This window comes from Sciurus carolinensis, chromosome 12 (assembly GCF_902686445.1).
Source record: "Sciurus carolinensis chromosome 12, mSciCar1.2, whole genome shotgun sequence".
Taxonomy (NCBI): domain Eukaryota; kingdom Metazoa; phylum Chordata; class Mammalia; order Rodentia; family Sciuridae; genus Sciurus; species Sciurus carolinensis.
Genome location: NC_062224.1, coordinates 81,659,371 through 81,672,937, shown reverse-complemented (window position 1 = coordinate 81,672,937; position 13,567 = coordinate 81,659,371). Strand labels below are relative to the sequence as shown.

Genomic DNA, 13,567 nt, shown 5'->3' with positions numbered 1-13,567 from the left:
GTTCTGGGGATTGAACCCAGGAGTGCTTAACCACTGAGCCACATCCCCACCTCTTTTTATTTTTCTATTTAGAGACAGGGTCTCACTGAGTTGCTTAGGCCTTGTTACAGAGGCTGGCTTTGAACTTGCAATCCTCCTGCCTCAGCCTCCTGAGTCGCTGGGATTACAAGCATGCACCACTGTGCCTGGCAAGGAAGAGATTTTTGAGATCCCACATATACAGCTCTTTTCCTAGTCCCCTAATCTCCAGAAATTATCAAAAAGCCACTTGTCCCTCCCTTGTCTTCAGCTCTCAGCTTCTTTCTCTGTCTGTCCAGCAGCAACAGAAGGCAAGGTTATTTATCCCCAGCTTATCTCTCCTACAGATGAGTGCTGACTTCCAAGTGGATAGGGAAGTGATAAATAACACATCTGCAAACCCTAGGATGCCCTTAACTCTCCACACCCAGCTTACCTTTGCAAAAAACCCAACCATTGTTTCCACACCATTAGGGATGCAGGTCATACCTTGACACAGTTTTAATCCGTTCGGATTTAATGGAACCCGAAAAGGTAATCCATCATACCTCTTTATCAGATTATTATTTATTTTAATGGTTCACTGAATGACAGCCAGAGTTAACTAGTAAGTGAACATGAATGAAAAAAATGATTTTCAGAATCACGAGTAGAAGCTTAAGTGAGAGGGAGGAATTTGCACCCACCCCCTTTCAGTATGATTGGTGTATTCAGAGCAGTCTGGTCTTGTTTTGAGGGTTACAGTTTCTTGGTGAATTTTCCTCGTTAGGAAGCCCTTGTGTCTCCTCGGAGAGTCTTCCAAAGAGAGGCCTTTGAGGGTTGTGTTATTAGCAATGGATGTTTCCTGAAGGCTTCTCACCTCTAGGCCCCAAAGCACTATTCCAAGCCCACAATTAGAAGTTAGTCGGGGATTAGGATATCACCCCCGAAGACTGGCAGCAGGTGAGCTGGCAGCTGGAGCAGATGGAAAAGGGAAGGTGACATGAGAGCCTATTTTCATGCAGATGTTCTCGTGCAAAGGCATAAAGGAGCCAAGGGAACAGATCCTGGTGAAGGTGGCAGAAATGAATCAGTATGTGGCTTGTTTTATATTTAAAGTAGGGAGACACTTCAGGGCTTGGTAACTGCTAACAGCAGTTCTATACAGAGGAGAGTGAGAGTGCTTATCTCTTACTCACTCTTCATGCATTTACTAAGTGTCTGCTCTCTTGCTAGGTGTGGTACCTAAGTATCAGGGATGGGAAGAATCATGAATGAAATGGTTCCTGACCATAGGGAGGAGACAGTCTGGAGAGAAACACAAATAATAAACCTTCTGTGACAGAGTTGTATGAGAAGTGCTGTAATAGAGGTTTATAAGTTGCATGTAGGGCCATGTGGGCAAGTATGGTGGGGCCAGGACTGAATCCAGAGAAAACAGGATTTTTCTTTGTTTTGAAGTGGGGTTGGGGGAGGTACCTCTTAGTTTTGTTTTTGTATTTGCTTATTTGTTTGGTACCAGGGATTGAACCTAGGGATGCTTAATCACTGAACTATATCTCCAGCCCTTTTTATTTTTTATTTTGAGACAGCATCTAACTGAGCTACCTAGGGCCTAAGTTGCTGAGGTTGGCCTCAAACTTGCAATCCTCTTGCCTCAGCCTCCTGAGTCACAGAGATTACAGGTGTGCACCACCATACCCAGCTACAGGCCCTTGGTTAAAAGTTCACACAATACACAAAAATAGAGACTAAAAGTAACTCACATTTCTAACCTTTGCTTTCTATCAGTCTTGATCATAAGTGATATTGCCCTGAAATCAGACCCTCAATGTATAGTTCTGTTTTTACTTAGTACACTTTAAAAGACTGGCAGAACTATTATAGTTTAAAATGTTTTGTCCACTTAGCCCCTGAATGATCCCACATCTTTCCAGTAGTTCTCAGATCACACCCTAGGAAACGCTGCCATTCGACTTCTAAATTAAACATGGGCAGATGACCCCTGATCTGGCAGGTGAACCAGTACGGCAGGTGACAACCAAGGCAGACTAAGATCCCTAAGAATGACCCCACTGTGGGGGAGAGTGGAAAAGAAGCCATGTTGAGTCCAAAGGCCTGGGTCCCCCACCTGGCACTACCACCTACTAGCTGAGCAATTTAGTTGACACCCTCCTTCCTTGCTGTCTTCTTCTCATCTCTAGTAAGGAAATAGCATCTTACCTATGTACTGTAAAGTTAGTGTGGGAATCAAATGAAAGGCTGTGTGCTATAGTGTTCGGAAATCTCCTAAGTTGCCAGGTGTGGTGGCAGGAGAATCACAAGTTCGAGGCCAGCCTCAGCAACTAGTGAGATCCTGTCTCACAATAAAAATGAAAAGGGCCGGGGCTGCAGCTCAGTTTTAATGCACCCCCAGGGGTGCATTAAATCCCCAGTACCCAAGAAAAAAGGGGAAAAAAAAGAATCTCCTAGATTGCTTCACATATAAAAAGAATGCTATGTTTAATTCTGCTTCTCTCCTCCTCTATACTGTAGTGGATGAAACTTTTATTATAATGCTTCAGAGTGGATATCATACTGTCAAACTGCATGTGTTTGATGATCTGGGGGTTTTCCTTTTTATTTAGTTAATCATTTATTAACTTTTGTGGTGCTGGGGATGGAACCCAGAGCCTCATGCATGCTAGGCAAGCGCTGTCCCACTGAGCTGCATCCTCAGCCCCACGCCTTGGTCTTCTAATTCTGCTGCTACTCTCTGACCTTGAGCAGCTTGATCTCTCCAGACCTCAGTACTCTTGACAGTAAGATGGGGGTAACGATTACACTAATTCATGGAGTTGTTTTGAAGGTTTGATAAATTGTCCAGTGAAATACAGTCTCTCCATGGGCAGACATGCTTTGATGAGAGATCATAACTGAAAATGCAGCACAGCATCCTATTCCAGCTGTTAGAGCAGGTGGAATTGCATTTCTGGAACCACCTCTTGTGTTTAGAACTTGGTGTGTGTGTGCACAAGTGGGGGGTGGCAGCTTTCCATAAAGACTGTGCAGAATAGGGAAGGAGGCCGATTAGGATATGGCCCAAATGAAGATGCTCCGCTTGCTGGACTTGCAGCTGAGGCAGGGACTGGGCAATTGTTCCAGGTGCGGGTGTGACATAATACACCCTGCGAGAGGTGGGGCAGGCGAGATGTCAGTAGAGGCACCAAAGAGCAGGTGTGTGTCTTCACACCAAGAAAACTGGGCTCTGGGGGTCTGTCCACACTCTCCACAGTTCTTGTTCTCCAGTGCAGCTGAAGGAGATAGATGAGGGGCTTCAGGAGACCATTTGTTTGTCCTGGCCAATGTCACATTCCTATGGAAACAGAGCAAGGCACTAATCCACCGTGAAAATCAGCAGCTGCCCATAGACTCAGGGCCTCAGAAAAATTTTTTAAAACATGGACCTGATAGAAATTGGGTCAGAAACCAAAAGACCTGTCAAAAAGGGAATTGTCCAGCTGAGTATCTGTGATTTTTTCCTCCGCTCAGGAGTCTGACTACTCTTTCTGCTCCTCCCCTACAGAAAATGAAGGAGTACCTGGAGGGCCGGAACCTCATCACCAAGTTACAAGCCAAGCACGACCTTCTGCAGAAAACCCTGGGAGAAAGTGAGTGTGGGAATGCTGTGCGGGAGGCTGGCAGCACGGGCAGGTCCCGCTGAGCTCTCTTGCTGAGCACGCGCCTCCGTCTGCAGCCAGGTGGACCCAATCTGGTTATAGGAATGCATTTCTTTTCCTAGCCTGTTTAACGTGGACGCACATGCCCCAGATGACTGTTTGAGTAATGGGGAAAGGGCAATGCTTAATGAAGCACTAATGTACATCATCTATTTGTTTAAATGGAGCGTGCCTGCTCTCCACCCAGGCCCCCTCCTTTGTCTCCTCTGCCACAACCAGGGTAACGGGGCTGCAGTTATTTCCTTTGCAGACCCTTTGTTAAAACTCCCAGCTCCTTGTGAGACTGAGGCTGGAGCAGGAAGATAGGGAGCTGTGAGATGAGATGGCCAGCTGTTCTGAGGAGGGAACGGATCCTCAGGTGCAGGAGTGATGGACAGACTACTGCCTTCTAAGTTGCAGGGTGAACGTCTGCTTTCTTCTGCTTGGAAGGGCCCTGGTGCTGTTTAAGTGACAGCCCCCTCTCTCCTGTGATCCTGCTGAGGCCACAGTGCTGAGTGGGCTGTCTCATCTCAGATCTTAACCAGACCCTAGAAAGTAGCAAGGCAGAGAACCGGACTGGCACTCTGGACTTTGTCTTCTCGGCCATCAAACAGAAGGCGAAGGTTGAAAGAGACGCTTCCTCAGGGTTATTTGGCACCCTGCCCAGGTCTCCTGCCTAGCTCTCAGCATCCTATGATTAATGGGATTCCCAGGTTGGGGATATCTCTGAATGCCCTGCCCCACTAATCTCCTCACTTAAAGATGGGAGGGAGAGAAAGGGAGATGCTACAGGGACTGTGTGGTAATCGCAGCGACGGACGAGCCTGCACTTACACAGAGCTCTGACATTTTTAAATAAATTCTTGAGCACTCATCAGACAAACTGCAGAGCCCAGGAGAACATGAGGGCTCGTTGGCCCAGGAATTGGAGCCCTGCCTTTCACACCAGAGCCTTTTGGCCACCGTTGTCACCCAGACTTTTTCCTTCTCGGGAGAGTCCCCCAGATGGTTAATTCTCTTTTCTCTAATACCTTTGCTCTTATGATTTTTAAGGCTTTTTCTGTAATGTGGAGAGAGCCTGTTTGGTAACTTCTGGTCTCTTTCCTCTCCATCACCCAAGGGACTCAGACTAAACAGGTCCAGGCATTGAGAGCCAAACTTTGCTTGTAGAAAAATCTATACTCTTGGGTTATCCACTCGCTCTCCAGAGACTGGAAAAAAGAAAGCCCAGAAGTCTTTGAAGCAAGTTATAGCTGTAATTTTTGTTGTTGTTGTTGTTGTCAAGACAATCTAAGTATAAAACACAAGTAAGATAAGGAACAGGATCTTGGGGTGTGTGTGTCTGCTTGCTCCCACCCCAGTATGCACCAAATGTGCTACTCTGGAGGGATGAAGGTTGACCATTCATTAGTGTTGCAAATTGCCTTAATCTAAAGATGACAAGTTGGAGCAATAAAGAAAAAAATAGCTGTAAATCTTCCTGTGTGCAAGCCATCATGTCCCTGCATTTGTCACCATAATGCAAGAGCCCCCTTGTTCTTGCCACAGAGGAATAATTGATGTGTATGAATATTCCAGAAGGAAATGGGACAGATGTTGAAAATAATGGCTCAGAATAATATTTCTGCAGATGAAAGCTGAGCCTTTGGTAAGAAGAAGCTGTTCGGGGTGGGGGATGGTGTTGCTCAAGATGAGCTGAACTGTAATCAACAATTAGCAAGCTTTAAAGGCAAGAAAAAACCCTGCCCTCCCCCAGCCCTTGGAGTTGCCTTTTCAGGAGCTTGAATGGGGAATGGAGAGCTGAGCTCTGCTTCACTGACTCCCAGCCTGCTGAGGTTTCCCTTAATCTAACTTAGGTCTAGTGCAGATCAAGCTTCATTAACTGTGGATCCAAAGAAAGCCCCACATACTACATTATGACCCATGTATACATGTACATGTATTTTTAAATTTTAAAGACATATCTATGGGGCTGGGAATGCAGCTCAGTGGTAGGGTGCTCACCTGGCATGCATGAGGCCCTGGCTTCAATCCCTAGCACCATGAAAACCAAAAACAAACAAAAAAATAAAAATAAAAAATGCAAATACTTCTTGTGAACCTTAAGGTTTGAATTCCAGTTTTTTGTTTTGTTGTTTTGGTATTGGGGATTGAACCCAGAAATGCTGTACCACTGAGCCACATCCCCAGCACATTTTATTTTTTATTTGGAGACAGGATCTCACTAAGTTGCTTAGTGCCTTATTAATTTGCTGAGGCTGGCCTCAACCTTGAGGCTTCTTCCTCAGCCTCCCAAGTAGCTGGATTACAGGTGTGAGCCATTATGCTGAGCTTGAATTCCTGTTTTTAAAGCTGGCTATCACCCATTAAATTATTAGGGTCTGCCACTGGATTGAGAACTATGATTTGCTAACAGAGTCAGCATTAAATCTCACATCTGCCAGGCACATGGCAACTTACCGAGGCTCTAAGCACCTCAGCGAGAACCTGTCTCTAAATAAATATTTTTAAAAGTTTGGGAATGTGGCTCAGTGGTTAAGCGCCCCTGGGTTCAATTCCCCATACAAAAAAAAAAAAAAAAAAAATGAAGAAAAAATCTCTTGTCAGCCTCACTACCCCAGTTTAACCTAACAGAATTTAGTATGAATCTAAAGCCAGAACATACACATCTCCCTCCTCTCCTCAGACAACTCCTTTTCCTTCCTTTTCCACTCCAGCCCCAGCTGTGTGTACGGAGTGAGTCTTCATTCACAAACTCAGGAGCAGGAGAGCTTGTTCTCCCCTCCTCCTTCCCACCACAGATAGCCAGTAAAGTCATTAGAAGCTGAATTTCTAACAATTTGTTCTCTAAAGTATGATCTGTCTCATTCTTGTTACCCTATATCCATGCCTTTGGGAAGAAGATTTGGCAAACCTAAGATTTAGGGATACCAGCAACTGTGGCCTAGCAACCAAGAGAAAGCGCTTTCTCCAGACAAAACTGTGGGCTCATTATTCCTTTCTGCTGGTGGGTCTCCCTTCTCTACCCCTTTTACTTCAACATATGCTCTTCACCTTTGTCTTTCCACAGGTCAGCGGACAGATTGCAGTCTGGCCAGGTAGGTATGGCATGGACAGCCCTGGGAAGGGATAAAGAGAGGCCTAGGAGGTCCAGTGATCCCAGCTTGGGAAGGAGCCAAGGCTGAGATGTTCAGACATTGAATGACTGGCCAAGGGTGGGAGTTGCTTCCTTCCCTCGGCCTTACTGACTCCCTCTGGTCTCAGCTGGCAGTGGGGTTTGCTGTGACTTAGGAAAAGAGCTGAGCAGAACTGAGTAAAGGGAGTATCATTTGCTGAAATAGTCCCTGAGACTACCCAAAGCCACCATATTGTAAGGAAAATCGACATTTAACTCTGGAGGATCCTATCCTGGTAACCTATCTTTAGCTGGTAGACTTCAGCCTGTGGGCTTTGGGAAATCTCTAACTTACAGAAAGAAGATCAGGAGGTAGGATTTGATCTGAGATTTTCTTTCATGCATGGCAAAGATGATAGCCTAATTAGTGACATTGCTGGATAATAAGATATTTTATTGTGTTGACTTGCCAAATGACATTTGGTAGAAATCCTTGCCTGATGTGCAAGTATGCAGGCCTCCTGATCTTTCTCTACCTTCCCCTCCCTCTCCAACTCCAGCCAAATATTTTCCCTCCCAGTCATGGTGCTGCTATGAGAAAACTCGCGAGCTGGCAGAGAGCAAGGCGTCCATTCAGACGACAGTTCTCCGATGCCTAAAAATGTGCTGATTTAACTGGAGAAAGAGCTCTAATGGACTGGACTCCTTAGAGACCCTGTGTTAGTCCATTATATCAACCACTTATATCTGCCAACACACACAATAATCATAAGCCATTTACAATTATAGGCTCATTATTTAGAGATAGCTTCGTTTGGCTTTCATCGTTTTGTCATTGTGGATTATAACTAAAGTCCCATTAATATGCCAGACTTGAGGAGTGGAAGGAACCAGGATAATGGAATTCTGTGGAATGTATCTTCTGGTGATATAAGTTCACCTGAGGTCCTGTGTTTGCAGAAGTTTCTGAAAAGATGAAAAGAGCTGAGTCGATTTTCCCCTTGGGGGTTATTTCACTGTGTCTGACCTTGGGCCACTCTTATCCCCTCCAAGAAACAATGTTTTACATTAGCTCCATGAGGCTTAGAACTTCAAGGAGGTTCTTCTAGAGTGACCTGGCCGCAGAGGCAGAGCAAAGCCCAGTAACCAGGCCCCAGCCCTCACCTTCCCTCAAAGCAGAAAAACACTGCTCTCCTTGTTTTGGGTCTGGTGCCTCTGAGCCAAACTCCCTTTGAGAAAAGTTCTCGGAGGCTCAACACAATTTGAAAAATATAGACAGAATATCCCAAGATTTCTTCCATTGTAGATGCCCTATCCTCTAAATCCAGAAAAATTGCTTCCTATCTTTTCCCTGAGGATTTCCAAGAGAAAGCAAATGGTAGGTAACATCCTGTGGTATTTTCCAGCATCTCCTTGCAAACAGAAAGATCTTATTGTCTCACTCAGATCTGCAAATCTGAACCAACTCCTTCCTATTCAAATTTTGAATGTTGGTAGACATTAAAGATAAGCACTGCTGTGCTTTTATGAAGAGAAAAACTCTATTTGACTTTAGTTGGGAAGTAACAAGTCTCTTAGCCATTTCTAGGATTGAGCTGAATATTGTGACTTGTTTCATTAGCTACCATAAAGACTGTTTTTCATGATTAAAAACTTCACTTCTGGGTTTAAGAGCCCTTGTTTGAACTAGGTGTGATGGCACATACCTACAACCCCAGCTATTAGGAAACTGAGGCAGCACACAGGCACGTACGCACATGCGTGCACGTACACACATACATAAGCAATGATTTGTCTCATTCTGTCCCAATTTTCTCTTTTTTCCTTCCTGTTGCTGCATCGGCTCTCTTTGACTTGGTGGAATCAACCACAGGCGTAGCTCAACCGTGAGGAAACAGGTAAGAGCCCAGCAGAGGCCAGGCTGGCCTGGCATGAAAATTGAGTATATCCTACAGGCAACCAGGAAACTCTACTGTGAATAGGACAGACACTTCTCTGACTTTATGCCTGCCTTTAGAATGTACCCTTTAGTCATAGCATAGTTACAATTATAGTAGCTTGTTGACATTGGAATGGTCATGATCTTTATAACTTGTTTTCTCCTCTCGTGGTTTACCCTCTTGCATACTAGCTGGTATGATTTTAAGGCAACAGATTGTGCCAGAACTGCCCATGGCATCCTTCTACAGGAGACCACAGAAGAGGCCTCACACTAACTTATATGCACATTAATATGTCAGTAACTTCCAGAAGCTAATCCCCTAGACCAGACAGCCTTGCTTTAAGTTCATAGATTTTGTTTTTGGTAGTGTGTGCATCCTAGATGTATCCTGCCATGTACTAAAATGCAGAGATTACTCTGGCCTGGGAATGATAGACAAGAGCTGTTCATCTCTACCATTTTGTCTGTTTTTCACCGTTGTATTAAAATCTGCCCCTGGGCACCAGGTCTCATTACCCATATTAGGAGGAAATCTCAAGAGAGCAGTAGCATGGATAATCCACATCAGTGGACAATCTAAACAGCACTTGTGCTTGTTTAAAAAAAATTAATTGAAGTATTTTTTGCAGTAGCAAATTTGACTTCCTAATTATACTTTATAGCAAATACTGAAATGATTTTGTTTCCCCTAAGCTCAAAGCAGCTTTGCAGAAGGCAGTTAGCAGGGAGGCATGGAGAGAGTTCAGAAATATCTTTGTGTCTACTCAGGGGAAAGCTGATCCAGGCTTTCTAAAGACATTCTGGGTAATTCACAGTGGCCCTAACCACGGGGAGATAATCAAACAGAAGGCACTTGGTTTCTGTAGTGTCGGCAGCCCCAGCAGTATATTCAGCTGGTGACTGCTCTGGCTGGGTGGTCAGTCCAGCTGGGGAACTCCAATGACATAGAACTCACTTGTCCTAGCTCTGTTGCAATTTTTTTTCCTCCTTTTTTACTTTAGATCTCATTTTAATGAGAACACTGTCAAATGCATTTACACATTCTTTAAATGATAAAAATTTCATTGCAATTCTCTCTTTGCTCCTGTTCCTCTTTTTCTTTCTTCTTCTCCTTTCTCCCGTAATTTTATTTAAAACTGGAGAAGAATAGAATGCCTCCCAGGCATAACGTATGGCATTGAAAACTAATCAGCATACATCTTTAAGAGTGAGCAAGCCATCTTTAACACTAAGAATAGGACCAAGCTTAAACTTTGTTCCTTTCAGTTTCTGATCCAAAACTAGACCTCGTGCTTAGAGAAGGAGTACGTGTGGGCAGACTTTGCAGCTTCTCCTCTGGCTGCAGGAGTGGGAGCCCACAGTTGGGCAGGTGGCATGTGCCCTGGTTGGGCTTGCCATGGGAGGGACCAGCATCCATCTGGTTTACATCCTGCTGCACCTGAGCAGTTGCAGGCAAAGCACATTTGCCTGGATTTGCCTAAGAGTTCCAGAAACCCCAGAAACCTCATTCAAAACAAGACCTTATTTTTCTGCTACCCCAGTATCTCTCCAGCAGTTCATATCTAAAGGTGGGTTCATGTCTAAGATGGTCGGGGGTAGAATAATAATTTGGAAGATGAGGAAGGAATCATATAAAAGTAACAGGAACTCAGTGTTTGCTTGTTTGTGAGTTTATGGCAAATATGCGAAACAAAAGGAAGAATCTGATGGCTTTTGTTCTTGAGGGTGCCTGATGGAGTCCAGCCATTTTTTACCCTAGCAAAGACTAGGTTCAAAGCACCTAAGACTTTTCTTGAAAATTATGTGCATCAGCTGTTGCTTCCAGTCCTTCTCTGCTCTCTTCAAACCCAGGACTTTCTCTCCTGGCTTTTGATGTCTTCTTTGATGGCCTTACTTTCTCCATTCCTCTAAATTTAGGCTTCTTGCCAAGTTGCTTGACTTCTCTCTGTGCTCTTTGCCTTGTCACTCTGTTCCCCTAGATGACTCTTTCTCTCCTTCCCAAAGTGTCCTTTTGTTCTGTAGTGCAGCCTGCCTGAGTCCTGGGATCTTAACTCCCAAGTGACTGGACATTTGTGCTTGAAAGTTGAGATAACACCTCCACCCTTGGCCCCAGCCTTCCCCTCCCCTACCACATGTGCCTTCCTCGGCTCCTCCCCTAACTTCTGTGTCTGTTAACGGGTCTCTCCATCCTTCACAGTCCCTAAGGACCCAAATCTTATCTTTAATGTCATCCTTTTTTTTTTATTTTCTCCTTCATACTCACATCTGGTTGGTTGTAAAGACTTGTATTTTGTGCTTTGGTGAAAGTAGAAATCTAATAAATGTTATAGAGGTCGGTATGTGACAAAAATCCCTTAACCCTCTTACTCATAAGAAATTATACCCATAGGGAAAGATTGATCAGTTGTTACTAAGTTACAGTTAAATAAGTGCAAGAAATTCTGATGTGCTATCACGCAGTAGGGTGACTCCAGATAGTAATATATTGTACATTTTAAAAAGCTAGAAGAAAGGAACAAGTCATCCTTTTCCCACCCTTGTGTTCCACAGATTATGACTACTTCCAATGTGTTAATGGTAACCATGGACATACACGCTATTATCTGCAATGCCATGTTTTCAGCCAATCCTGCATACTTACTTTGCCATTAATATCCTATATCCTGTATATTCAGGCAAAATTTTGCTTTCACATTAACTTTTTTTTTTTTAATTGGGAATTGAACCCAGGGGTACTTAACCACAGAACTACATCCCCAGCCCTTTTTTATATTTTATTTAAAGACAGGGTCTCACTGAGTTTCTTAGGGCCTTGCTAAGTTGCTGAGGCTGACTTGGAACTCGTGATCCTCCTGCCTCAGCCTCCTGAGCTGCTGGGATTACAGGCATGCGCCACCATGCCTGGTTTCACATAATTTAATGAAGTCAGTAACCTGGGAGCTTCCCAGCTTCCCTCTGTGTGGATCTTTATATACAAATCTGGGACCAGCAAAACTTTGCAAACCTTCCTATTGCTATCTTCATTATCTCTACTTCTGCTATTTATAAGTGAAAAGTATAATAACAAGTCTGTAAATATAAAAAGACTTCCCAAAAATGGAGTGTTGTTTTTTTTTTTTTTTCTCTTTTAATAGTGGTACCATTTTCTTCACTAGGGTAAGGAAGAGAGAAAAAAGATTCTTCCTGTAAAATCACCTAGCCAACTGGCAGTGAGGTTAATAAGAAGGTAGACACTCTCTGCTGTCGCTGGAAAGCTAGAGGAAGCAGATGGGTTTGGGGGTCACAAAGATGAGCATTTAGGTCACTGAGACCTTCCCAGCTCCCTCCACCTTGGTGTATGCAATACTCCCTTTGGCAATGTTGTGGTTCCTGGCAAGCTCTGGAACTAGAAGCCAAGCCAACTCTTCTCTCCGCCCGATTTCTTTGTGAGACCCAGCTGCTTCCCTAAAAGTAGCCAAACCCATGGCTACAGTTGAAAATTCAGAGCCAGAAGAGGGGTGCAGACAAACCTGTGAAATGGGCACAAGGCATAGGACCCAGCCCGGTGGGGAATTCAGGCTCTGTCCTGAACTTCTGAAGCCCTTTCTAGCTAGGTGGTGGGCCCCTCTGCCTTGTGTCTTTCTTCCACACAGCTGAATGATTGTGCATGTGGCTACATTGTAGAACCCTTCTGGTTTTTAGTGATAGATGGTATGCAGTGTTTGCTGAACTCCTGGGATGCCGCATGGTGGTAGTGAAGTGTTCAGTTTCAGAGGGAGGCAGCCTGGGTTTGAATTCTGGCTTTGCCACTTACCATAAAGTTAACCTCACTACACTTTCATTTTCTCATTTGTCAAATGAAAATAATATTAATAATAATAATACATACCCTTATAGATTGTTATCAGGACCAGTCCATGGCCCAATACCTCTATAAATTCCTCCGTGACTGATATACACTAATGTTCTTGTGCCGGTAACACATACTATTGTCCTCACCATGAATCTCCTACCCAGTCTGTAGATAGCAAATTTAAGTTTATAGAAGTTTAATAGCATGAGCAGGATAGTATAGCAAGATTGGCATCTGGGAGGCCTATTTTACTTAGTATCAAGTAATATCCACTATCTCCAGGAATTTTGTTTTTTTCTTTCTTACCTTTCATGCCAAACAACCTTTCTGAAGCTCCCTTTAATTCATCCTGTGACCTTCAACTGGTATTAATTAAGCACCTACTATATGAGAGCTACTATATACTATATATATGTGACCAGCTGTAGACACCCAGGAATGGATGGATGTTGAACTTGTCCTTATAGAGCTTGAGCTGGTGGTGACCAGTGCAAATAGATAATCACACCCACATAATGAAGTCACAGTCAGGGTTGAGGAGAATATGTCAGCAGCAGGAGCAGCTCATGCAAAGCCTTGAGGCAAGAGAGTATCTCTCAGAGAAACAGAAAGGCGGCCATTGTGGCCATAGCAGAGATGGGGTTGAGCAGAAGGTGGGACACTGGAGGCAAAGGCAAGACCCTGAACTTGTGAAGCTGTGAAGAAAGCAAAGAGAAGTCTCTGGTAGAGTTCACATGATGAGACATACTTTTCTTCCCTTGCTGCACTATAATTATACATCACAGAAGGATTCATGTGGCCATATTTGCACATAACACAATTTGATCAACCTTGATCCCCAGTAGATGAGAAGTACTTTTAAAGATCACCTCGCCACTATGTAAAGGGATGGTAGATTGCAGGGGTGGAAATGGAGATACTGGTGGACTGAGCTGAATTGGTGGCAGTAGAGATGGAGAAGCATGAATAGATCCAACAGATAT

General features: G+C 44.1%; 1 protein-coding gene across 5 annotated transcripts in view; it reads left to right on the top strand.

Annotated features, from left to right (window-relative positions):
- The window catches only part of Srgap2 (SLIT-ROBO Rho GTPase activating protein 2), a 237,876-nt gene that overhangs the window by 190,151 nt on the left and 34,158 nt on the right, over nt 1–13,567 (top strand). For all 5 annotated transcript variants that reach the window (XM_047519791.1, XM_047519790.1, XM_047519792.1 and 2 more), the window contains exons 11-13: nt 3,563–3,647; nt 6,766–6,793; nt 8,684–8,708. In XM_047519791.1, the coding sequence (XP_047375747.1) occupies nt 3,563–3,647; nt 6,766–6,793; nt 8,684–8,708 (138 nt within the window). The remainder of the gene's footprint in view (nt 1–3,562; nt 3,648–6,765; nt 6,794–8,683; nt 8,709–13,567) is intronic.